Below are 26,242 nucleotides of genomic sequence, written 5' to 3'. Positions count from 1 at the left end.
TACAATGCTTTCCACACAGTAAATGTTCAATAAATACGATTAACTAACTGACTCTCACCCGCATCCCTATACACCCATCCTCAGCACATTTCCCCATGCAACTCCTCACCACCCCTCTTCTCCCTCACCCTGTGGCTGAAATTTCTGCCTCCCTCCCTCTCTTTCCTACAGATCTGCCCATCCCTTGAAGAAATAGCAGCAGGGTGAGGCAAAATACATGTGGGGGAAGGATTGGCAGTCCATGAATGCCACCGCGTGCATTGCGGATGTAGTTGGTGCCTCAGTTCCTCCTTGCTTCGATTAGAGTTATATCATCCATTGCCCTCTGATTCCTTAATAAACAGAAGCCTTGGTGACCCTGAGCGCCAGAATCGCTCACACCTGAAATTACCGTCTGGGGCCCAAATTGCTTTTTCACGGAGGATCTTAAGTGAAGAAGTTTTGCGGAAAAGTGAAAAAAAATTACTTGTAGAAATGACATTATGTGTTATTGCCGGAAAAGATTACGGCACATCAATAACGTTCTGTTCTCAGTATGCACCAGTACTTTCAAAAGACTGATTTGATAATATCTCCAAGAATATGAAAGAAACACTCGTAATAGTTTCAATGACCATATAATAGACCTATTAGACCTTAAAAGGCCATTCTCTTTGTATAAACTTTTCTTTTTAGATGTATTTTTCAAAAGTGCTTTTGAAGAGTGAATCAGTGGGTTTTTCTGACATAAAGCTGCCGGTGTGTTCCCCGCTTCATCCTTATTTGCTGTTTCTTGATCACTATATGTGATCTAAATATAAACTAGAAATCATCGCCATTCTTTGCTTTTTCTTCCGAGACCCCCAGAGTGTGGGAAATCACAGAGTGTCCTGAAAGCCTTGTAAACGGTTAGTGGTATTAGTTGTTAGCTAAATGATCAGTGATCTCCTGCAGATTATGGGAGAAGTTTTGCTTTGTCACCGATAAATCATTCTCATTCAACTGTAAGCTAAATGTGCTGTATATTTCCCAAATTGCAGTATACTGAGTAATTAATTTTCATCTCATTCATCACTTAATAAACTAATAAAATGGCACCTTTTCAATGTGTTCATTTTACAGGTTCTTCTCATGGGTCTGTTTTCTCACAAGTAAGTATTTTCTCAATTTTGGAACGCTGGAATGAGGAATGAGTAAGTATCTTTTATTTTATTAATAATGGTTCACATTTCAATAGGAGACCCCCCAAAACTAGAGCAACTTGGGTTGGCCTGAGACTTAGTTGAGGAATATTGATCAACTATCTTCAGCCGATTCCTTTGTTATTGATCAGCGACTAGCAAATGCCAAGAAGTGGCTAGGTCTCCTGGATAGAGCACTGGCCTGGGGGTCAGAGGACCTGGGTTCTAATCCTGCTTGCTGTGTGACAATGAACAGAAACATTCATCATCATCATCATCATCATCATCAATCGTATTTATTGAGCACTTACTGTGTGCAGAGCACTGTACTAAGCGCTTGGGAAGTACAAGTTGGCAACATATAGAGACAGTCCCTACCCAACAGTGGGCTCACAGTCTAAAAGGGGGAGACAGAGAACAAAACGAAACATACTAACAAAATAAAATAAATAGAATAGATATGTACAAGTAAAATAAATAAATAAATAAATAGAGTAACAAACATGTACAAACATATATACATATATACAGGTGCAGTGGGGAAGGGAAGGAGGTAAGATGGGGTAACATTCCCTGCCCACAACGCTGTCTAGCTGTACTTAAGTACAGGTTTACATATTTCTTTTGTGGTTCAGTATCTTCTTTAGGACTGTTCTGTTTCACCCACCCCATTTTCTAAAATGTTTTTGTTAAGTGCTCACTATGTGCCAAGCACTGTACTAAGCACTGGAATGGATGCAAGTTAATCAGATAATCAATTAATCCTAAGCACAATCTATGTTCCACATGGGACACACAGTATTAATTTCCATTTTACAGGCGAGGTCACTGAGGCACAGAGAATAATAATAATAATGATGATGGTATTTAAGTGCTTATTATGTGCCAAGCACTGTTCTAAGCGCTGGAGTGGATACAGGATTATCATGTTGTCCCATGTGGGGCTCACAGTCTTGATCCCCATTTTCCATGTAAGATAACTGAGGCACAGAGAAGTGAAGTGACTTGCCCAGGGTCACACAGCAGGCAAGTGACAGAACCGGAATTAGAACCCAGGTCCTCCGAGTCCCAGACCCATGCTCTAGCCACTAGACCATGCTGCTTCTCCTTTGTTATTCCTCCAGTGTTTCCAGGTATTCCGCACTCAGTGAGTGCTCAGTAATATTTTTAACTGAGGGTCTTGCCCAGTTGGTCAAAAGCTTTTATCATTGCTCCTTTTTTTTTTAACTAGGTGGATCTCAATAAAACTGAGGAAATCATTTCTGTTCTGGAAAACCTTCATGACCAGCCCTATATTTGGAATCTACTGCATTCACTGTCAAAGCTCCAGACAAAAAACATTAATCTAGAAGATGGGATATACATTGCTATTCAATTCCTTCAGACAATAACTAAGTAAGCCCTAAAAACTACATATTAGTTATATAGTGAGTATATTTGTGTTTTATGTTAATGAATTAGGGTTACCAGTCAATATTATTTCTTTGTATATAATCACTTGTCTCCAACTAGGTGTGTTAGAACACCCAACTCATTTTTCCCATTTTCCACTTTTTCCCTCAGACCTCCGGAAAACATTATAATGAACTTTATCCTAAAGCACTGGGGAAAAATCAGTGGTACAAACCCAGGGATGGCGCTTCTTATGTTCTTATTTCTTAAGAAATGTATACTTTGTTCAGATCCATGTGATGATGAGCTCAATCAATCATATTTGTTGAGTGCTTACTGTGTGCAGAGCACTGTACTAAGCACTTGTGAGCAACACTCCTTTCCAAAATACGTCCATATAAAGACTGCCCCTTGGTGCAATCAGTCGATATTTATTATATTTACATTTTATATGAATATATTTATAAACATTTATATTTATAAATATCCTATTTATCGAGTACTTACTGTGGGCAGAACATTGTACTAAGTGTTTAGGAGAGTACAGTGTAACAGAGTTGATTCACAAATTCCCTGCCCACAAGGAGCTTTCAGTCTAATTTTAAACTGATTTTCAGACTGAGGAGAGACTGTTAATCCTTCAACTAACATTGCAGCAGGAAAGATCCCTTGGTTGACTCCGTTTGAATTGAATTTCAATAAAACCACTACTAGGTACTATTTCAGCAACTAATCTGAATAGCAAGGCAGGTTGCAAACCAAGAGGGTTTATTCAGAGTAATGATCCTCTCAGGATGATGTAACATGCAAAATGGGTAAGTTTATCTGCTAAAGAAGATTCTAAAAGGTGTATATTTGAACAAAACACTAATCGAGGCCTTTGAGTATTATTCATTCCTCACCACGTGAGACTATCAGTTTTGGATTCATTCTTAAAGTCCATTTCAGAAAAAAGCTGCTTTGTTTTCCACGTCCCTAGTCTGGTACTTCCGAGCAACTCTGGGTAATTAAATAATCTTTAGGACCCGTATTACGAAAGGTTGATAAACTGCTGTTTCACTATACATTATTTCATAGCTGGGGCTGACAGGAAGAGGCAGAGAGGGAGAAGAACAAATAGTAAAACAAGAGTACTTTGTTTTGGAATTTGCAGGAGTGAACCTGGAGTTATTAATTAATCTTCTTACCAATTAATCATTCATATTTACTGATCATTTAACTGTGTGCGGAACAGTGTACTGAAACCTTGAGAGAGAGTATGGTATATAGACATGCTCCCAGGCCACAGATGGGGGAGACAGATATTAAAATAGTAATAATAAATAATAATAATAATTGCTGTACTTTGTTTAATGCTTACTATGTCCCAAGCACCATACTAAGCACTGGGGTTGATACAAGATAATCAGGTCTAGGTAGGAGGGAGAACTCCCATTTTGCATATAAGGGAACTGAGGCACAGAGATGTTAAGGGATTTGCCCAAGGTCACACAGCAGGTAAGTAACGGAGGATTAGAACCCAGGTCCTCTGACTCCCAGGACCATGCTCTATCCATTAGGCGGCATTGCTGCCCACAATTATGTACCTAGGTGCTGGGAGCTGAGGGTAGAGTGAATAAAGGGTAGAAATTAAGGGTAGAAATCCAAGTTGCAACGGTGATGCAGAAGGGAGCGATAGTAGGGGAAATGAAGGCTTAGACAGCGAAGGCCTCTTGGAAAAGACATGATTTTAACAAGGCTTCAAAGGCGGGGAGACTGGTTGTCTGTTGGATGTGAAGAGGGAGGGAATTCGAGGCCAGAGGTAGACATGGGTGGGGAGTCAGCGGTGAGATGGATGAAGTCGAGGTAGACTGAACAGGTTGGCGAGAGAGGGACAAAATGAGCATGCAGGAAATCAGCAAAGTAGGAATAGGAGGGGGCAAGGAGATTGAGTTTAACAGAGGTATTCAATTTGAACATAATCTCTTTCGCATTTTGAATCGCTTTTAAGACCTCTTTCTGTGTCAAGTTCTTTCTCAGTGGTATCGGTATTATCTGAGGCTCTTCCTCCAAATTCAGCTGGCACTTTCGTCCTGTAATCGAGAATGATGCTCCAAGGATTGTTTGGATGAAATTCTAAACAAGGGAGGTTTCCTATGTTTTTATCTCCTCAATCTGTTCTGCTTGTTACTGACATCAAATTTGACCGGGGAATATAGTTTGTTTTTGTCAAACAGACAACGGAGACGACTTCTTGCCAAACTTAAAAGTTTTGACGTTGCCCAGTTTAGCACGATATAGGTTTGTCAGGACTGTAAATTCTTTGTGGGCAGGGAATGTGTCTGTTTATTGTTGTATTGTACTCTCCCCAGGGCTTAGTTCAGTGCTCTGCACACAGTAAGCACTCAATAAATATAATTGACTGATCGTATGACAGATCCAGGTGAAGGTGGTTGTACAGATGCTGAGGATTTTCCACCAGGAATACTCCACTGTAGCTCAGGCTGTGGAATTCAGTCTTTGGAATTAGTTTCACAGAATCATCAATTTGAGAAGCTGCCGCTGTGCTTCCTATCCAAGGGTTGTTAAAGTTCTCCAAGTTGGCACTGTTGCCTTTTTTTACTTATGTGTCTGACACTGTTTTTGCTTCTCTTACTTAAGAATCAGTCAGTCAAACCTCCCAAAGGAGCCACTAAACTTCTTGATCTGGAGTTTTATCTCGTCTATCTGGTACTCATTAGGCAATAAGGTAACCGAGTTAGGGACAGCTTTGGAGGTTGATTCTTCACCGTGTGTAAGGTTTGGCAGGTACAGGCTGCTCCCTTATAATAATAATAATAATAATAATGATGGCATTTATTAAGTGCTTACTATGTGCAAAGCACTATTCTAAGCGCTGGGGAGGTTACAAGGTGATGATAATAATAATGATGGCATTTACTAAGCGCTTACTATGTGCAAGCCCTTATCTTGATCTTTGGAGCCGTTGCCCATTCCCAGAGCTTTCCTGCTTCTGCGAAGTAGTTCCCATTCATCTGCGGGATTTTTCAACTGAATTCTCCCGGGACACAGTCATCAGTGTGTAAGAAGTCCTGTATGAGTGATTCATGGGCTACTGTTGTTGCTCACTCACCATTGAGTTGAGTTGCTCTGACGATCTGAGTCATGCTCAGACACCAGCTATCTGATTCCTTGTTGCGTTTTTAAACACGGTTGGGTAGAATAAGGTTGAATTTGACCCCAGGCAGCGGATAGTCTACAATACTCAATAGATCATGGGAGAAGGATCTAACTAGTCCTTACAACACTGATGTGGCCAGCTATATCACTGTGGAATGACCTTAGCATGTGAGACTTTTCAGTTGTTACCAAACCCCAGGTATACTGTGGCTTCATCTGCTTTTGAAGCAGAAGCAGAGTGGGTTAGAGGATAGAGCATGGGCCTGAGAGTTAAAGGTGGACCTGGGTTCTAATCCTGGCTCTGCCACAAGTCTGCTGTGAGACCTAGGGCAAGTCACTTAACTTCTCTGGGCCTCAAGTATCTAGTCTGTAAATTGAGGCTTTAGAGTGTGAACCCCAGTGTGGGACAGGGACTGTGTCCAACCTGATTAATGTGTTTCTACTCCAGTGCTTAGAACAGTGCTTGGGACATAGTAAGTGCTTAACAAGTATTATTATTCTTATTATCACTCAATAAATGCCCTTAATTGAATCATTTGTCCATGGAAAATCTAAACTTTCCTGTCCTGGCAATTGTTGGTCCCCAGTGGAGAAGTAAGATGAATCTTACTAATGGGAAGGAGGAGGACAGAATGGAGCAGGGGTAGAATTTAGAGAAATAGTGCAGTTATAGAAGCCAGGCCAGGGAGAGGCACCAATTAAAACAGTGATTTTTTTTTTGCTTAATGCTTTACTGTTTGATGCAACAATAGTAAAGAAAAATCAACTATTGAACACTGAAGAGAGGTAGGCATCAGGTCTTCATTTTCCCTAAATATTTCCATTTGTCAATTGTTGATTATAGTGGCCTAAGAATCATTGAGAAGAGGTCTTTCGTGCTCAGAAAGAGGGAAGTGCAATTACTACCTAATCATATCTTTTTCATGACCTTTCCCAACAACTTCCACTGAAACTAAACAGTGGGGAAATTAGGAGAAAAAGCAGCTTTAAAAGTTTATGAATACACACATAAAATATAATTTCAGTTTTCTGGAAGATAATTTAATTTATTTCAAATTTGGGGTGAAATAGGATATCTATTGTCTTTTATCTGCTTGCATATAATAAGATGTGTACCTTCTGTCAGCAGCCTAGCCAGATCTTTATTTTCATTTGATATAAAGTTTCTCTCCATCGATCTATCAGTCAAATTGTGGTAATAATAATGATGGCATTTGTTAAATGCTTACTATGTGCCAAGCACTGTTCAAAGCGCTGGGGGGATACAAGGTAATCAGGTTGTCCCACAACGGGGCTCACAGTCTTAATCCCCATTTTCCAGATGAGGGAACTGAGGCACAGAGAAGTGAAGTGACTTGCCCAAAGTCACACAGCGGACAAGTGGCGGAGTGAGGATTAGAACCCTCTGACTCCCAGGACCATGCACTTTCCTCTGAGCCACGCTGCTTCTCCTGCAGTGTGATAATTTCTGATAATTTCTTAGGTTGGATAATCAAATGCTTCAAAAAGTATTTTATCAAGTTTCACTTTGCCCAATTTCCTCATCCTGTAACAATTGGTTATTGTTCGCTTAAAGAGGTGGGGCCCTAAAATATTTTAGGGGGCCACAATAACAGACACAGAAAAAAATATTCTCAGTATTTCCAACTGGATTTATTTCTTCCAGATTGGTCTGGAAGGAAACAGTAAAAAGCTGCATTATCTGGCAGTGTGAAAGTGTGTAAAAGATTATCTCTGTGATGCTCACATCAATGAGTATAGTTCCTTCTTTAACAGCAGCATCTTTGAACCAGGGACCAACTGAAATCTCTAGTAACTGGTTTCACTCCTTGATCCCTTGTAAGGAATACTTGCACCGATTCAGATAAGTTTGCAATGATTAGAATATGCTTGATTTCATAGTTCATTTCATATTTGAAATCACATTCCCATCCTGAAAGTTGTAGCCCTGAGCTTCAGCCCAGACCCTTAATTAACCAGAAAATTTGCTAAGTGGAACTTCCCAATTCCTCAGCATTCTGGGTAACAAGACTACGGCATTTGCATTTTCAAATTCTCTTATTAGTATCTGGTCAACGGGATATTTTTTGCTTCAGTGTTCAAGTAACAAGACTGCTAAACTGTGAGGAAATTTGAACAGTAAAACAAAATCAGGGGAGAGAAGTACATACTGTCAATATGTGGTTTGAAAAGAACTAGAAGCAGCTTGGCCTAGTAGAAAAAGCACAGGCCTGGGGGACAGAGGACCTGGGTTCTAATCCCAGCTCTGCCATTTGCCTGCTGTGTGACCCGGGTTAAGTCACTAAACATCTCTGTGCCCAGGTTTTCTCAACTGCAGAATGGAGATTCAATACTAGTTCTCTCTCCTATATGACTGTGAGCCCCATCTGGGGACAGGGACGGTACTGATTAACTTGTATCTACCCCAGCGGTTAGAACAGCGCTCCACATATAGTAACCACTTAACAAATGCCATAAAAACAACCCCCAAAACTGGAGATTGACATATTTTCTCTCTGATTTTAGTTCTCTAGCAACTCTAGAAGAGATATCTTGGCTGCCTCTAAACCAAACTATTTCCCAAACCGTGAAAATAGGCGTAAACATGACCATCACGGCACTGAACTTTCTACTGTCTAGGAGCAAGGAAGGTACGTCCGATGATGATCCTCTTTCTCTTGAAACGTTTGGCATCTTAAAAACAATGACCTGGTATTTTTTGTGGAAAAGATATAAAGAATTTGAACATTCATGACAAAGTCCATGTCCCGGATGGGCTCACAGTGTCTTGAATTGGGTGTCAGATTCTGTCTCAATTTTTTTTACAATTTGATGAGGGAACGAAGGCAACTTTTCATACTTTTTCTTCTTCTCTGTCAACTTTTTTCTCCCCTATCACGAACTAACCCAGGTCCAGTCTGTACAAGTCTCAGGAGACCAAGTATGCAGTCAGGACAGGCACAGATCACACAGTGTGTAACAAATCAGAAATCGAAGATGTGGCAATGCTACCATGGGGACATATAATAATCATGGCAATAATAATGATGATGGTATTTGTTAAGTGCTTACTATGTGCCAAGCACTCTTCTAAGCACTGGGTTATCAGGTTGGACGCAGTCCCTGTCCAACGTGGGGCTCACAGTCTTAACCCCATTTTACAGATGAGGTAACTGAGGGCCAGAGAAGTGTAGTGACTTGCCCAAGGCCACACAGCAGATGAATGGCAGAGCCGGGATTAGAACCCAGGTCCTTCTGGTGCTCAAGCCCATGCTCTAACCACTAGGCCATGCTGCTTCTTATCATGGCCAATCAGTTTGCTTCTTTCTTGGACCCTAGAGGAACCATCATAGAGAGAGAGCTGAGCATGATTTTCTGGTGCTTCCAACACCATCTTGTTTCCTGTCATCAAAGCCAAGTCATGGACATTGAACACATTGCGGAACCTGGAATTCAACCATTTTGACCGAACGGGCACCTTGGAACATTTGGTCATAGGAAATATAATGACTCTCTGTTATCAGCTAGGGACTTTGACATTTATCTGGCTTGACATGACCAGGGATTCAGAGCCAGAAAACAATCTTCACGTTTTCCCAGTAGTCCTGGCCTTGCAATAAATTTCCCAGCCTGAGCTTGCTATGGATGTTTTTACAGCTAAAAACCTGCTGTCTTTTCCTATTCGTTGGCAGTAATGATCATTTCCCTTCCCAGATGTCGTGTCCTTCTGACTTAAGCTAAATCTAAGAACGGTATACTTGCAAAATGATCTTTTCAGATGTACATTACTAGAAGAATCCAAAGCTAAATATATGGAGACTAGATCATTTTCATTTCTTTCCAAACAGGGCCTGAGTACCAACTGTCCCTCAGGAATATGCTCTGGAATGCTCAGGTAATCAAATCGCAGCTGAAATCCCAATTTGTTTTTGATGATTTTCTTACAGAGAACATTCTGAAACATATCTATGAGGTAAATATATATTTTCAGATCTCTCAGAACCCACTGATTCACTTTCAAGAATAGGAAATCATGTCTTCTCAGTAAAATCTGGTAATTCTCAAATAATATTTCTAAGGTAACTAGCTGCCCATGCTATTTTTCTTCAAGTGTCTGAAAGTGATCTGAAGAACCTAATAAAGTGCTCTGCACATAGGAGGTGCTCAGTAAATGTTGAGAATGATTATCACACAATGGGAAAATTGGACTAACATGCCGATTTACTGGGGAAAAAGGAAACTATTTTCCATCTGATGATTATTTCAAGAACATTTTTCACCAGTTCTACCGTTAGAGCAGTTTGAATTGTATTATGCTATTTGATCCATGTAAGAGGGAATAAATGGGAACAAATAGAGAGTCAATAGAGAAGGGAGCGGACATCCTCCCACTTTAAGGATACACCAAAAGGAATATTTTGAAGTTATTCCCCCTGGACACAATACCTGACAAGCTTTGATGAATGTAAGGAAGAATTTGACTCTACTCTGGGATATGTTGAATTTTCAAGTTTCAGAGTTTTCAAGCTGTTTTGAGTATGCATGAGGAAGTACTTGAATTAGATACAGATGATTTTGGGAAGGTGGCATGGATTTTTTTTTAATTGTTCTACTAAGGACTGGATCAATTGAATGTCTGCTGCCTAATGAGGAATTTATGAAAACCATAGCCTGCTAGATGCTTATTTAATTTCTGTCCTGATGATTTCTGTCCCGAGCACTACACGTAGGTTCAGTCAAACTAAAAAAAGTCACTTGCTTCTCTGATTCCATGTAAGTTAACATGCTTTCTGACTGTCAGCATTTCTCAAAATCCTTTCAAAGAAAATCTCATCCCATTACTCAATTACAATGCATTTTCTTTAAAAAACAGGATCAATAATATTTTCTTTGGGAAAGGTGAAAATATTTCATTCAAGGACTAATTGTAAAATGGGCAAGGAATGAAATTTTACTATATTTGTTTTTATTGGTTTTCTGTTTGTGACTGAGTGTGGATGGCATTTAGCCATTGATAACATTTTACCAAATTATTATCTTGAAATGCCTGTGAGAATTTGAACAGTAACCACCAAAAAGCTAGGTAAATGGAATGATTCATTAGGATTAAATAGTTTAAAAAGATGCTCGTATAGTAGTAGTAATAACTGAATCTATTGAGCACCTAACTTACACTATACTAAGCACTTGGGAAGTTTAAAACAGAAGTTACATGATTCCTGCTCTCCAGAAGCCGACACTCTAATGGGGAAGATAGATTTAAAACTATTTGCGAATAGAGTAATCAAATTAAATATTTGAGTAAACCTATATAAAAAGAATTCTGAGGAGCAGTATGAGTAAGTAAAAAAGTGTTGGAGTTAGCTGATGGATTTGTATGACTTGGGGTGCTGGAAATTAATTGGGGAAGGCTTGTGGGAGGAAGAGTGATTGTAGCAGGCCTCTGCAAATGGGAAGAGCTTTAGGCTGATGGATTTGGGAAGAAAGGAAGTTGCAAGGCAGGGGAACATTGTGGGTGAGGGTTTGGAAGCAGGAGAGATGAGGAGAGGTACAGTTGGAAGACGAGTTTGAGAGAAAGGAGTGAGTTTCATTCATTCATTCATCCAATCGTATTTTTTGAGGGCTTACTGTGTGCAGAGCACTGTATTAAGCACTTGGAAAGTACAATTCAGCAACAAAGAGTGACAATCCCTGCCCAGAACAGGTTCACAATCTAGAATGGGGGAGACAGACAGCAAAACAAGTAAACTGGCATCAATAGCATAAATATAAATAAGTAGAATTATAAATATAAATAAACATCTGTTTGAAAGCAGTGGGTGAAGAGGGCTGATGAGAAACAACATGGCTTAGTGGAACACGCATGGGCCTGAGAATCAGAGGACCTGAGTTCCAATCCCTGCTTTGCCAAATGTTTGCTACGTGACCTTGGGCAAGTCACTTAACTTCTCTGTGCCTGATTTCTCCTTTTCTCCCTCCTACTGTGAGCCCCATATGGGGCAGGGACTGTGTCCAACTTAATTCACTAGTATCTACTCCAGAGCTTAGAACAGTGTTTGACACAGAATAAGTGTTTAGTAAATAACATTAAAAAATGTGTAAGGTTGGAGTGAGTTGGTGGATAGCCTCGAAGCCAAGTGTGAGTATCTCTTGCTTGAAGTGGAAGGACGTGAGAAGCCAGTGGAGGGTTTTGAGGAGTCAAGAGAAGCAGAATTGTGTAGTGGAGAGAGCATGGAAATCGTAAGTTCTGCATTCTGATCCTGGTTTGGCTAGCTGCCTACTCTTTGACTTGGGCAAGTCAATTTCTCTGTAACTCAGTTCCCTCCTCCGTAAAACTGGGATTAAATACCTGTTCTCCCTCCTGCTCAGACTGTGAGCCCCATGCAGGATGATGACTTTGTCCAATCTGATTAGCTCCCATGTTTAGAGCTGTGCTTGCCACATTGTAAATGTTTCACAAATACTATAATAATAATAGTTATTATTATTAGATAGGACAAGTGACATTTCAAAAAACATGGTAATAAGGGCATTGTTAAGCCCTTACTATGTCCCAGGCACCATTCTAAGTGCTGGGGTAGATTCACCTTGTATCCCCTCCAGCACTTAGAACAGTGCTTCGCACCTAGTAAGTGCTTAACAAATGCCATCATCGTCATCATACAGGATAACAGGGTGGACACAACCCTTACCCCACATAATGCTCATATAATGTTGCTTCTCAATGCTCAATGGCTTCTTTTTTTTTTAAAAAAATGGTATTTGTTAATAATAATAATGATGGCATTTATTAAGCGCTTACTATGTGCAAAGCACTGTTCTAAGCGCTGGGGAGGTCACAAGGTGATCAGGTTGTCCCACGTGGGGCTCACAGTCTTAATCCCCATTTTACAGATGAGGTAACTGAGGCCCAGAAAAGTTAAGTGACTTGCCCAAAGTCACACAGCTGACAATTAGCGGAGCCGGGTTTTGAACCCATGACCTCTGCCCCCAAAGCCCGCGCTCTTTCCACTGAGCCATGCTGCTTCTCTGAGTTGACTTAGTATGTGTCAAGCACTGTTCTAAGCACTGGGGTAGATACAAGCTAATCAGGTTGGAAACAGTCCCTGTCCCACATGGGGCTCACACTATTAAACTCCTTTTTACAGATTAAGGAACTGAGGCACGGAGAAGTTAAGTGAGTTCCCCAATGTCACACAGCAGACAAGTGGCAGGGCCAGGATTAGAACCCAGATCTTCTGACTTACAGGCCCGTAGTCTTTCCACTAGGCCACGGTGCTTCCTAATGCTCTTGGTCTGGCATAGATGGTTAAATCATCTTCATTTTCGTCTTCCTCTTTATTTTTCAGATGTTTCAGCAGAGGCAAAATGGTTTCCCGCCTCAGTTGCTTACTGGACTTGAACAAAGTTTAGTGAGCCTCATGGAGCAGTACCCCAAGAATAGTGAACCCTCACATGTGGCTTCAGATCTGCACACTACAGTTCACCTCTTGAATGAAAGTTTGAGGCTCTTCTCACATAAAAGGAACCGTGATTCTTCAGTAACGTAAAGCAAATTTGATGACTTCCACTATTTCTAAATTTCTGTTTCTCTAGAGTAGTTCAATTTTAAGGTTAGAAAAAGCACCGTAACCCCCAAATAACTGGTAAAACAAAACATTCATTTGAACATGCCGAAGTTGAAACTTCCCTTGGAATTTAAAAACACTTACCTGGAATATATCTTATGCATTTCCAGAGATTAGACTTCATTTGCCTAATTCCCACAGATGTCATGAGAAATGCCAGAAATGAGTCAAAACAATGGTCCATCCTCCTTATCGTTCTGACTCTTACAGTGGCAACAGGAGGTGAATCTGTGCTCTATTTCCACATTCCCAAATCTTATGAAAATGTAATTGCTATAGTTTAAATTGTGGCTTATTTTCTTTACATTGCCATTTTAGTTTTGCAGGTTTGCCATTGTTACACAGCAGCCCAGGCCCACATAAGTAGGAATATCTAAAGGACTGTACACAAAGTTTGCATATACATATTTAAGAAATACAAAAGTTAAATTCTTAACGATGATGTAATGGGCCCCAATTTCAAGCATCTTTACTAAATTGTTCTGCTCACCCATATTCAAGCTAAATGAATTAGTGCATTAAGGATGAGAGGTTGAATTTTTCAGTACTGGCACATGCAAATTAGTAGTGTGAATGTTCCATTTGCATTTAATTTTCAAATAAAAATGCAAGGAAAATAAATCCTACTTGAGCTAATGGGGTGTTTTCATAACGATACATTTTTCTGATGGAGGCAGATAGTTAAACACAGTCAAAGTGATTGGCCTTAGAAATGCTCCTTAAAGATGTGTCTATACAGATTGGGACTTTCCATGGCCTTCACTGATTATGTTGTTTTCTCTTCCTATTTTCTCTCCTTGTTTTCTGACTCATTCTTGTAATCATTCACATGGTCCCCAAGATGAATACTAACTGGATAATATTGCACCATATTACAGCTCTGGATTAAACAAATAGCTCAGTGTGGTGTAGGATGGCATGTTATTTTTTTTCCCACTTCCTCATTCCTCCTTATTACCATGAATGATCCAGTATGATCAGCTTACCCGATTCACCTCGACTCATGGAAGATATAATCATAAACACCCATCTGGTTATTGAATTTGTGAGTTACCTGCATGTGAACTGAACAACTAGAATTGAAGGCACATATGGAAAATTTAAAGAACTGTAAATGATGTGTATTTTCACCTACTAGAGGTGGTTTGGATCAAAATTTCAAGCACATCTGAAGAATCCTTATCTACTGTTTAACCCTAACCAACCAAAGCTTTAACAAAAATTTTACTATAGTTTATTAAGCATGCCCCATTTTATTTTCAGCTATGTGTTTCAGTGTACAGATTCCCTTTTTTTCTTGGATTTTAGTTGTGCCAGTAAAAATGAAAGGGAAAAGGAAACGTAGCTCTGGGCACCACAGGGATTTAATTAGGAAAGGATGGGGTCACTGAAATGAGGAGTAAAAAAGGAGGTAAGGAATAAAAAAAAAACTAAGGATGCTCTTAGCACTGATCTGACTTGACTTTGGTTCACAAAAGAGCAGGTGTTGCTCAATATTTGGACAGGGGATGAAATGAGATTACCCAGTGAGGACTGAAGATCTTCCATGGTGTTTTCAGAATGTTTTATAGTTTCCCTGTAAACAATACAGTACTGTTTTACTCCGCTGGTGAGTGTTTATACTTGTAGACAATAATCAGCCCTATGTGCATGGCCTTTTCCACAACCCCAACTTCTGTATGTCCTTCTGATACCCATTCTGCCTTATTCAATTTCTGCATTTGAGAACATCACTCTATTCAGTTCCCTTTATGCCCCTTCGACTCCTCCCTCTCTAAAGCATGAAAGCATTGTCATTTACCCTTATATCCACAGAGTTAGAATAAGTCTATCCAAAGACATCCTAACAACTCTGAAAATAGCTCAATTTACACAGTGGATTTAGTGTCCCAAAATCTTTCGGTTTTAGATACGTAATAGAGAACAGGAACAGTAACTCCTAAAGATGTCACAGGCTAATAGGGGAAACAAAGCAGATGAACACAATCAATAGATTTAAATCAGTGCAACAGTTAGAAACTCATTGCCAAAGGCAAATTAGGTCACAATTGTTCCAATGTGCTGGAGTATAAATGGTGTTAATTGAAGAGAGCTTCCTAAAGGAAATGGGAGCTGACTTGTGATTTAGACTAAAGGGAAGGATGGTTTGGCAGATAGACGAGAGGGAGACTGTAGTTTGTACCCAGGAAAGCTTTGGAAATACAGGCATTTACATATCTAATGTCAAGAAGTGACCTGTGAATATTTGCATTTCTAATTACAACTTAAGTCTAGGTTATACTTTTTTTAGTGTTAATGAGATGGTTATTTCAAAGAATTCCTTACTGTAAACTCCACCATATCATTTTAAAATCTGACTGTTTACAATCACCTTAAAAATAATCAAATCTATCTACCCAGAAAAAAACTGAAGTGTTGTAGTCCCTATAAAGTACAAGTAATACCCTAGCATAAAATAAAAGGATCTGTCATAATATCAATACAATAGTATAAATATACATATAATATGCAATTTCTTAAAAATTATATTTATGCATAAGACCCCCTGCTTCCCATTTTCAAAAGCATAGCACATAACAGAAAATCAGCAATAACAAGTGAAGGGGAATGGTCAGATTGATGATATTTTTGTGTAGGCTACCTGACTAGATGATTGAAGGACCAAAGTTCAGTAATTCTTTCAATTTTATTTTTACACACACACGCACATGAATCAGTGGTGGGAGAAGACTTTGGGCCAACAGTGCTTGCACATTATCCACTAGAGTATATCTCAGTTATTTGGAAAGATAGCACCTCTATTATTGTGTTTTGTCTTCAAAATGCAGCTGGATGATAGTGCCCAAATATAAACAGAATATACTACTTTATATACAAGTGAATGTGAATAAAGAGGTAGTAGTGATTTGTCAGAACATTCTTCGACCAAACATGAATACAGGAACTCAGTAATAGATGTGTCACCGACATAATGATCGGGGTTGCAATCTCTCCATTTTATAAAGTCATATCATTAATACTCACTAATCTGGGTCTTTTTTAATTTCAGAGTTTTTCAAATATTTGAAGAACTGCAGTTTGCCTTGAGAAATGATGAGAATTTAGCAGGATTTATAAGGACAACCTGTGAAATAGCTAATTACATGAACAGCCGAGGACGTTTGTCAAAGGATGGATCCAGTAAGGGCACGAGCAGTTTTTAATCTCAAGCATTTCTGGGATGAATAGCTGCCTCTCCCCCTCTATCTCTCTCTTTCTCCCCTCTGTCCCCTCCCTCCCCACCTATTTGTGCATGAAATACAATCTTTAAATTTTACACATATTTACAGTATGTAATACTCTTCCTTTGGATAATTTCTTTGAACAGTTTGCTGTCAATAGTATCATCATCTGTGCAGGGCTCAGGGGAGGGACAGTCAAGCCATAGTATTTATTGAGCCTGTTTGCTGACCACTGTAGTAAGCATTTGGGAGAGAAAAATAGAGTTAGGAGAGACGATCCCTAAGGAGAAAGGGAGGAAAGACAGGGAGGCAGGAGAGCAGGTGGTGGGTAATTTGTGAATATATCTATAATTCTAGTTATCTATTTTGATGGTATTGACACTTGTCTACTTGTTTTGTTGTCTGTCTCCCCCTTCTAGACCGTGAGCCCGTGGTTGGGTAGGGACTGTCTCTATCTGTTGTACTTTCCAAGCACTTAGTACAGTGCTCTGCACACAGTAAGCACTTAATAAATGCTATTGAATGCAATTAAATGAATGAATTTTTGCTTAGAAAGGATTATTGAGTAGATACAGAAATATTGACAATGCTTGGGGTAGTAAAAGGTTTAGACAAAAATATAAACGTGTGCACTGATAAACTGCATTAAAGTATTCTCTCAAGAACTGGATCAGATCACTGGTCCTTCAGGTCAGTGTTGCATGTCAACTTCACAGCACTTATGTACATATCCGTAATTTATTTATATTAATGCCTGTCTCCCCCTCTAAACTGTAAGTTCACTGTGGGCAGGGAACATGTATATCAACTCTGTTATATTCTACTCTCCCAAGTGCTTGGTACAGTAAGTGCTCAATAAATATGATTCATTGAAAGATTCTGTCTCTGACATGAGTAGAGTGATAGTTGTCCTCCTTTAAAGTTTTAGTTGTCCAACACTTAGTGCAATACTCTGCACACAGTACTTGCTTCATAAATATGATTATTACTACTTAAAAGTATATTTAGAGATGTACTATCTAACATCCCTAACTTTCCCCACTCTAGTACCTCATTATGTACTGTTTTCCCATGGGTTTATTATACCAGTTGCTCTTGAATTGTATATTTTTGGCCTGCTCCTTTGTGATCAAATTCCATAGATTTGCCACAAGATACTCTTCAGTGTTTTCTTTTGTTGTGTGAACTACTTAAGCTTCAGTATGGGGCCACCTCCCCCTGATGTTTTGGGATTTAGTGAATACTGATTTTGCATTTGTTCTGTCCTCATATTTCATGATTTCAATCATTTCCCCTTGTCAACCAATATCTTTTCAAACTGAAGAGTTCAAATTGGTTCAGTGTATCTTCCTAAGGCAGCTTCTTCATTCTCCTGATTATCTTGGTTGTGCTTTCCTACTTCCTCCAGCTCTATTTTGTCCTTCTCAAAATGCAACCTGCAGAACAGCACAAAGTATTCCAGGTGTTGGTACGCATGTTTTTTAAATAATGGGTACCTGGCTCTATGTTCTAATCCTGGGTCTGCTACTTGTCTGCTGTGTGACCTTGGGCAAGTCACTTAACTTCTCTGTGCCTCAGTGAGTCAATCATATTTATTGAGCATTTACAATGCGCAGAGCACTGTACCAAGTGCTTGAGAGATTACAATGTAACAGTAAACAGACAATTATTTCCCCTCCTTCAAAGCCTTATTGAAGACACATCTCCTTCAAAAGATCTTGCCTCACTAAGTCCCCTTTCCTCTTCTCCCACTCCCTTCTGCTTCACCCTGACTTCCTTCCTTTATTCATCTCCCCTCCCAGCCCCAGAGCTCTTAATGTACATATCTGTAATTTATTTATATTAATGTCTGCCTTGCCCTCCAGTCTGTAAGCTAGTTGTGGGCAGGGAATGTACCTGCTTATTGTTATATTGTACTCTCCCAAGCACTTATTCATTCATTCATTCATTCAATCATATTTATTGAATGCTTACTTTGGCAGAGCACTGTACTAAGCACTTGGAAAGTACAATTCAGTAATAGAGAGAGACAATCCCTACCCAACAACGGGCTCACAGTCTGGAAGGTGGAGACAGACAACAAAATAAAACAAGTAGACAGGCATCGGTAACATCAAAATAGATAAATGGAATTATGGATATGATGATGATGGCATTTATTAAGCGCTTACTATGTGCAAAGCATTGTATACACATCATTAATAAAATAAGTAGAATAATAAATATGTACAAATATACACAAGTGCTATGGCATGGGGAAGGGGGTAGAGCAGAAGGAGGGAGTAGGGGTGATGGGGAGGGGAGGAGGAGCAGAGGAAAAGGGGGACTCAGCCTGGGAAGGCCTCCTGGAGGAGGTGAGCTTTCAGTAGGGCTTTGAAGTGAGGAAGAGAGCTAGTTTGGCAGATGTGAGAAGGGAGGGCATTCCAGGCCAGGGGGAGGACGCGGGCCAGGGGCCGATGGCGGGACAGGTGAGAACGAGGCCCACTGAGGAGGTTAGCGACAGCAGAGGAGTGGAGTGTGTGGGCTTGGCTCTAGAAGGACAGAAGGGAGGTGAGGTAGGAGGGAGCAAGGTGATGGAGAGCTTTGAAGCCAATAGTGAGCAGTTTTTCCTTCCTGTGAAGGTTGATAAGCAACCACCGAAGATTTTTGAGGAAGGGGGGTGACATGCCCAGAGCGCTTCTGTAGAAAGATAATCCGGGCAGCAGAGTGAACTATAGTCTGAAGCGGGGAGAGACAGGAGGATGGGAGATCAGAGAGGAGGCTGATACAGGAATCCAGTCGGGAAAGGATGAGAGATTGTACCAACAAGGTTGTGGTTTGGATGGAGAGGAAAGGTCGGATCTTGGCGACGTTGTGAAGGTGAGACCTGCAGGTTTTGGTGATGGATTGGATGTGTGGGGTGAATGAGAGAGCGGAGTCAAGGATGACACCAAGGTTGCGGGCTTGTGAGACAGGAAGGCTGGTAGTGCTGTCCACAGTGATGCGAAAGTCAGGGAGAGGACAGGGTTTCGGAGGTTAAGATAATAAGCTCAGTATTAGACATGTAGTACAGTAAGTGCTTAATAAATCCGATTGAATGAAAGAATGAACACATTCCCTGCCCACAACGAGCTTGCAATCTAGAGTCTACAGTCAGTCTCATCAACTGTAAAATGTGGATTAAATGAGGATTAAATCTTCCTACTCAGATTGTGAATCCCAGGTAGGACAGGGACTGTGTCCAACCTGATTATCTTTTATTTACCTCAGTGCTTGTAACAGTGCTTAACACATAGAAAGCACTTAACCAGTACCATTAACAATGGCAAAACTCTGTCTTTTAGGCTGCTACATATTGATTTGAAAGAAAACTAAACAAGAACTTGAAAATCTCTTTCCCGGATTGTAACTGAAAACTATAGGCCTTTCTTTTTGTAATCGTAATTGGAATTCTTTTTGTTTAAGTGGTATAGCTTGCTCTTGACACTTAGAGAAAAAATGATCCAAATTATTGAAGCTCATCTGTCATTTTTCAGCACACTCATTCAGTTTTATTAGATCTTCTTGTAGTTTTCTTCCCCAGATTTTGGCCTTTCACCACACGGAAGAGCTCATCATCTGCACCCTCAGAGATTTCACCACACACTCCCTCTTTCAATCATTTGTGACGATGTTAGACAAAATTGGTCTAGCGTATTTCTCTTAAGGGCTTAACCTACATTTCTTCTTCATGAATAGTGATCATTTATCCCTTCACTGTGAAAAGGGTTCCTTCCAGACCTTCCTGGGGTTTGGAGAGATTGCACTGTAATCTTTAATAGCTTTAATAGCTGGGGTAGGAAATTTTCATGTATAGAAAAGTCCTCTTCAAAATGAAAAGTTAACCTTCACTAGCAGCGTGGCTTGATGGAAAGAGCCTGGACTTCGGAGTCAGAGGTTGTGGACTCTAATCCCTGTTCTGCCATTTGCTGGCTGTGTGATTTTGGGCAAGAAACTTAACTTCTCTGTCTCAGTTACCTCATCTCTAAAATGGGGATTAAGGCCGTGAGCCCCACGTGGGACAACTTGATAATCTCATTTCTACCCAGGGTTTAGAATGGTGCTTGACATATAGTAAGTGCTTAACAAATACCATCATTATTAATTAGTTCCCTCCTCACTTTGAAGGGTTTTGAATAAATAGAGAGAGGGTTTAAAACTCATTTCAATTTTTTATTACTATTATTGTTTATATCACTATTATGATTGTTCTGTTAAGCGTTTACCATGTGCCGAGGACTGTATTAAGGCCTGAGGTAGAAACAAGTTAATCAGGTAAGACTCAGTCCCTCTCCTATGTTGGACGCACCAAGTAGAAGGAAGAACAGGCATTACCAAAGAAAATGAGATCTATTTAACGGAGATGATGGCAGAATTTTAGCAGGTGTCTTTTTGCTGACCAAGATGCGAAAGGTAACACTATTATGGTATTTCTCTGTTCACCATTGCTGGCAAGATGCTGGTTAGTTCCAGAAAACCGTTGACCCCATTCTGAGGCTTCAGATTGTAGCACGGAAGGCTTCTCTCTTCAGAATGTCAGATACAAGAGAGGAGCAAGAATTCAAAATCAAGACCATTACACAGTTGGCACTGGGCCTTTTTAAAGCATTTGAGTGTCACTAGATCTGAGTTATAGAAATTGTTCAGAAATTTGGCTACACAGCATCATCAAGATTATGATACCATATCAAGAAGACTTGGTGGCTAGAAATGTTCTATGACTTAACAAGAAGGTCACCAGGTAATAAAGTGAATATCCTTTGGAGTCTCAGTCAGAATGTGGCACTAGCATGGCGTCAGACTTCAGACCAAACTCAAAGTTGTTGGCTTCTCCATGCAGACTTTAAGCCTTTTTCCTAGAATGGGCACACAAATTACTGAAATCCAGAGCTGAGACCAAGAAAGGTTCTAATTTTTTATAATTTATTGCCTTTGTAACTTCTTAGCTAAGTGCTTGGAAACAGCTCCACTATCATACTAGGGAACGTGTCTTTCAAACTCTGTTATGTTGCACTCACCCAAGCACTTAGTACAGTGCTCTACACCCAGTAAATGCTCAATAAATATGATTTACTGATTGATACTAAAAAATTCTTGATTGTTTCCCCTGCCTGCAATTTATTTTAATGGCTGTTTTCCCCACTAACTCCATGCGGGCAGAGATTATGTCTGCCTCCTCTATGCTGAGAAGCAGCATGGTGAAGTATCTAGAGCATGGGCTTGGGAGTCAAAAGGTCATGGGTTCTAATCCTAGCTCTGCCACTAGTCTGATGTGTGACCTTGAGCAAGTCACTTTACTTCTCTGTGCCTCAGTAACCTCACCTGAAAAATGAGGATTGAGACTGTGAACTCCCATTTGGGACAGGAACTGTGTCCAAACTGATTTGCTTGGATCCATCCTAGTGTTTAGTACAATGCTTGGCACACTGTAAGTGCTTAACAACTACCATAGTTATCATTAATTATTATTATTATTGCAGTCATCCAAATGCTCATTAATATGTTCTGCACTCCGTAAGTGCTCAGTAATTACCACTGAATGACTGATATATTGCAACAGGTCTAATATTTTAGCCTAAACTAAGCCATAGTATGTGGTTGGGGTAGAAACTTAAAATCGTGGCTGTCTCAGACAGAGGAGAAAGGGAAGAAGGAAAGAACATGGAAAATTTCTAAGGTAGTTTTAAGCAGAATCTCCTCTGGTCTCCTAATGGCCGACCATCAGTGTCCCCATAGGCAAATCCACTTTCTCCTAAAACATTCCTGAAACCCACATGATTCTGCAATTTGTAATCGTTAGTGCCAGTAGGTCACTGTGAATGAGTAGGGTTGTTGAAAGATAAGTAACATCATTTAATGCATGAGCCTGAACATTAATCCAAGTGGCCTACATTATGACTGTATGAGTATCTTACTGGTGGCAAAATAAAGACACAGAGAGATCACACAGCCACTTAGTGGTACAGCTTCTCTCATGTTGCCTCGGAGCTTGCTTGGTTTTTCCCACACCTGTAATCAATAACACATGTAAAAATCTGTTTATATTCAGATAACTCCAAGGATTCTCTTTGTTATGGACAAGAACTGGATTGGAAAGCTATCGCTGATAACTATTTAGTATTTCTGAAAAGCTTATTCCACTCTCCAGTTACTTCAGTGACAAGGTAAGTTTTAGTTGCTTTACTTCTAACTTATTATTCATATGACTGAGAGAAAACCTGCCTACCTAGAGAGGATAAACTTGCTTACTTGGCAGACAACTCTGATCATGTGGAACACTGAATGAAGGCTCACTTTATCAAAAAGTGAAATTCATCAGGGAGTTGTGGAACCAGTACAACTATGTACCCTGGTACCATGGACTCAGTTGGCTAGAGAGCATCAATCAACCAATCAAGAGTATTTATTGAGCCCGGCACTACGTATTTGGGAGAATACGATGGGGTTCAATAGATATGATCCCTGATCTTAAGAAGTTTCAGCCTAGCAGGGGAGCCAGACACTAAAATAAATTACAGATGGGGGAAGGAAGAGACATATCTTCAAAGAAGCAACATGGCTTGGGAGTCAGAAGGACCTGTGTTCTAATCCCGGGCTCTGCCACTTGTCTGCTGTAGTGGTAGTAGAAGAAGAGAAGTAGGTTTATTTTGGCCCAGAAACTCAGAGGTAAACTGGAGGTGACATCCTGGGAAATACCCTGCTTCTCCAGGTGTCTGATCATGCCCCTGAGGTCCAAAGATACCTGAACTGTTCTCCCCTTCTAGACTGTAAGCTCATTGAGGGCAGGGAATGTTTCTGTTAATTGTTATATTATACTCTTCCAAGCACTTGGTACAGTGCTCTGCAGTTAGTGCTCAGTAAATACGATTGATGACTGATGTCAGCTGGGAAGAGTGCTGCCAAATGTCCGGCTTGTAGTCTGGATCAGGGCTGGCTGCCTACAGGAAGAGAGGAAATGACTGCTACAAGGTGAGATACCAGAATAGGGAGCGCTTTCATGGGTGAGAATGGGATTATTCCCACAGTCGTTGTAAGGTCAGCTGAAAGGGAGCATATGCCAGACAAAAGTGGGAAGTTTTAAATATTTAAAGGCATAGACCGATTCTTCCACTTGGTAGCTGAAGCCAAGTGAGAGGATGAGTCTCCTCAGAGAGTGAGTGCACAGTGAGAAGAGTAAGCTAGACTGGAGCAGAGCATTGTAAAATATCCACAGTCACGGGATTTACAAAATGGAAGATGAGCCGGTGGGTGAGATTGAAAAATAACTGCTAGAGAAGAACCGAATTAGAAATGTGTTAGTGAAATCAAGGTCATATAATATTTCCAGGAGAAGAGGGTTCAACAGTGTGAGAGTAATTGAAAGGTGCGGGAGGATTAGCCCATTGGACTTGACTATGAGGAGCCAATTGGTGGCCTTTGTGAGTGAAATCTTAGTAAAGAGGTTAAAAACCAGATTATAGCATGCCAAGAGGAGAGTTGTCGGAGAGGATGGGAAGGTGGCAGTTGTATACAGCCCATGGAGGAAGTTTGGAGGGGAAGGGAAGTGGGGAAATGGGCTAAAGCTGGAGGAATTCACCTAGAGAGCCTTGAACATATTTGATGGCAGAGGGGAAGGAGCTCATCGGTGACTGAGAGGTTGAAGTTGTCAATAAGATGGAGGGGAAGTGGATGGGGGTAAGTGTTTTTAAGTAAGAAGGGCCTGGGTTAGAGTCACGGTTAGAGATTTTGAAAGAAAGCAGGAGTTCTTCTCTTGAGAAACATCTGGGAAAGGGGAGAAAGTGGGGTAGGGATACTACAGCAGTGAGGAGAACATAAAGAGACTCATGCCTGTTGGATTATTTACAAACAAATAAGTTGGTGAAGGCAGGAAGAAGGTCGTGGGGAGAGGCACTGAAGTCTTCAGAAATGAGTTAAAGGTTTTTTGGGATTGTTGGTAGTGTGAATTTATAGGAGTTCCTGAACCTCTGCCTCAAAGCAGTGTCGCCTAGTGGGAGAAGCCCAAGGTTTTGGAGTCAGAGGACCTAGGTTCTGATCCCAGGTCTGTTGTTTGCCTTCTGTGTGACCTTGGGTAAGTCATTTAACTACTTTGTGCCTAAATTCCCTCATCTGTAAAATGGGGATTAAGACTGTGGGACTTAATCCACCCTGATTATCTATCCCAGTGCCTAGCACAGTGTCTGGCACTTGGTAAGTGCTTAACAAATGTCATTAAAAAAAAGTCCCTTGATGCTGAGCTGGAAGTTTCCCTGTGGCTTGGATCAATATTTTGACCCTAGCTTGCAGCCCTCTCTTTGACTCCTCAAGCATGACATCATAGGTTGAACAGGACCATATCCTTAGGACAGCTCTGCCTCACTCTGACAGTGATGGGGAAAGGGTCAGAAAAAGGTATTTCTAATTCTGATTGGACCAACCACTGTCTTGGGATAGCCTAGGATGTTGGTGCATTTCTCAGGACAACTGAAAATACTTATCCATTTCTAGAGACTTGGTGTTTTGATGATGTCAAATGCTTTTGTCATGTTAATAGACACAGCATTCAGGTCTTGATACTGGTCTCTGCAATTCTGTAACTTTTGAGGTACAAAGAAGGCAGTGTGGTATAGCGGTTGAAGCATGGGACTGGAAGTTAGGAGACCTGGGTTCTTATCCCAGTTCTACCACTTGCCTGCTGTGTGACGTGGGGCAGGTCATTTGATCACTCTGAGCCCCAATTTCCACAACTGTAAAAAGGGCTCTTAGACTGTGAGCCTCACGTGTGACAGGGTGTTTGTCCTGTCTGATTATGTTGTATCTACCAAAGGGCTTGGCACAAAATGTTTAATAAATACCATCATTTAATTATTGCCATTTGGTTTCAAGTCACTGCAATTCAGGCACTTTGTACCTTCCCCAGCACTTACTACAGTCCCTGGAACATAGTAAGCACTTAACAAATACCACAATTACTATTATTATTAATAATAATCTGTTCAGAAGGATTGGTACTAAAATGTGGCCTGCACTGGAGAGAAGTGAGATTTTTCTGGGAGTTTTCCCTTTATTTCCAGATGTTCTTCCTACTTGACTACTGTATGAGCCTGTTCACCAGTCTTCTGGCTTCCTGTCCATACGTCATTCTGTTGCTCAAATCATTTTTCTAAAATGTCATTCTTTACTCAACTCTCCATTCCTCAAAAACCGTCTATGGTTGCTCATTCCTCTTCCACGTCAAGCAGAAACGTCTGACCTTAAAGGCACTCCATCAGCTCTCCCACTCTTACTTGTAAACACTCTTGTTGCATGAAATCCCAGTTTGCATTCTTTGATCCTTCCAAGCTAACCTCATTCTCTGCTCTCTGACCTCTGACCCCTTGATAATGCCTTTCCTCCCATCTATAACTCTCATTCCCTCCTAATCATCCACACCACAGCTCTCCCCATCTTCAAAGACTCCTGAAATTCCACCTTCTCTATGAGGTTTCCCCCAATTTAATTTTTCTATTTCTCAAGTCATTTCCTCTTAGTTGAAATTCCTTATCATGTATTGGAAGGCACATGCTATATGTGTTTGAACATGTTCATATACAGTTATCCATCATTTTGAGAGGTGATGCTATAATGTGATGCATAAAGAAAATCAATGATATATTACATTCATTAGATGGCTGCTTTTCATTTCTCC

General features: G+C 40.4%; 1 protein-coding gene across 1 annotated transcript in view; it reads left to right on the top strand.

Moving 5' to 3' along the window:
- The window catches only part of ABCA13 (ATP binding cassette subfamily A member 13), a 249,825-nt gene that overhangs the window by 18,464 nt on the left and 205,119 nt on the right, over positions 1-26,242 (top strand). The window contains exons 6-14 of the mRNA XM_038760086.1: positions 345-543; positions 676-738; positions 2,392-2,555; positions 8,238-8,362; positions 9,560-9,684; positions 13,061-13,257; positions 16,389-16,519; positions 20,076-20,135; positions 22,634-22,742. Coding sequence (XP_038616014.1) covers positions 345-543; positions 676-738; positions 2,392-2,555; positions 8,238-8,362; positions 9,560-9,684; positions 13,061-13,257; positions 16,389-16,519; positions 20,076-20,135; positions 22,634-22,742 — 1,173 coding nt within the window. The remainder of the gene's footprint in view (positions 1-344; positions 544-675; positions 739-2,391; positions 2,556-8,237; positions 8,363-9,559; positions 9,685-13,060; positions 13,258-16,388; positions 16,520-20,075; positions 20,136-22,633; positions 22,743-26,242) is intronic.

The sequence above is a fragment of the Tachyglossus aculeatus genome, chromosome 18 (assembly GCF_015852505.1).
Source record: "Tachyglossus aculeatus isolate mTacAcu1 chromosome 18, mTacAcu1.pri, whole genome shotgun sequence".
Lineage (NCBI taxonomy): Eukaryota > Metazoa > Chordata > Mammalia > Monotremata > Tachyglossidae > Tachyglossus > Tachyglossus aculeatus.
The sequence above is the reverse complement of the archived record's forward strand: the minus strand, read 5'-3'. Positions and strand labels throughout refer to the sequence as shown.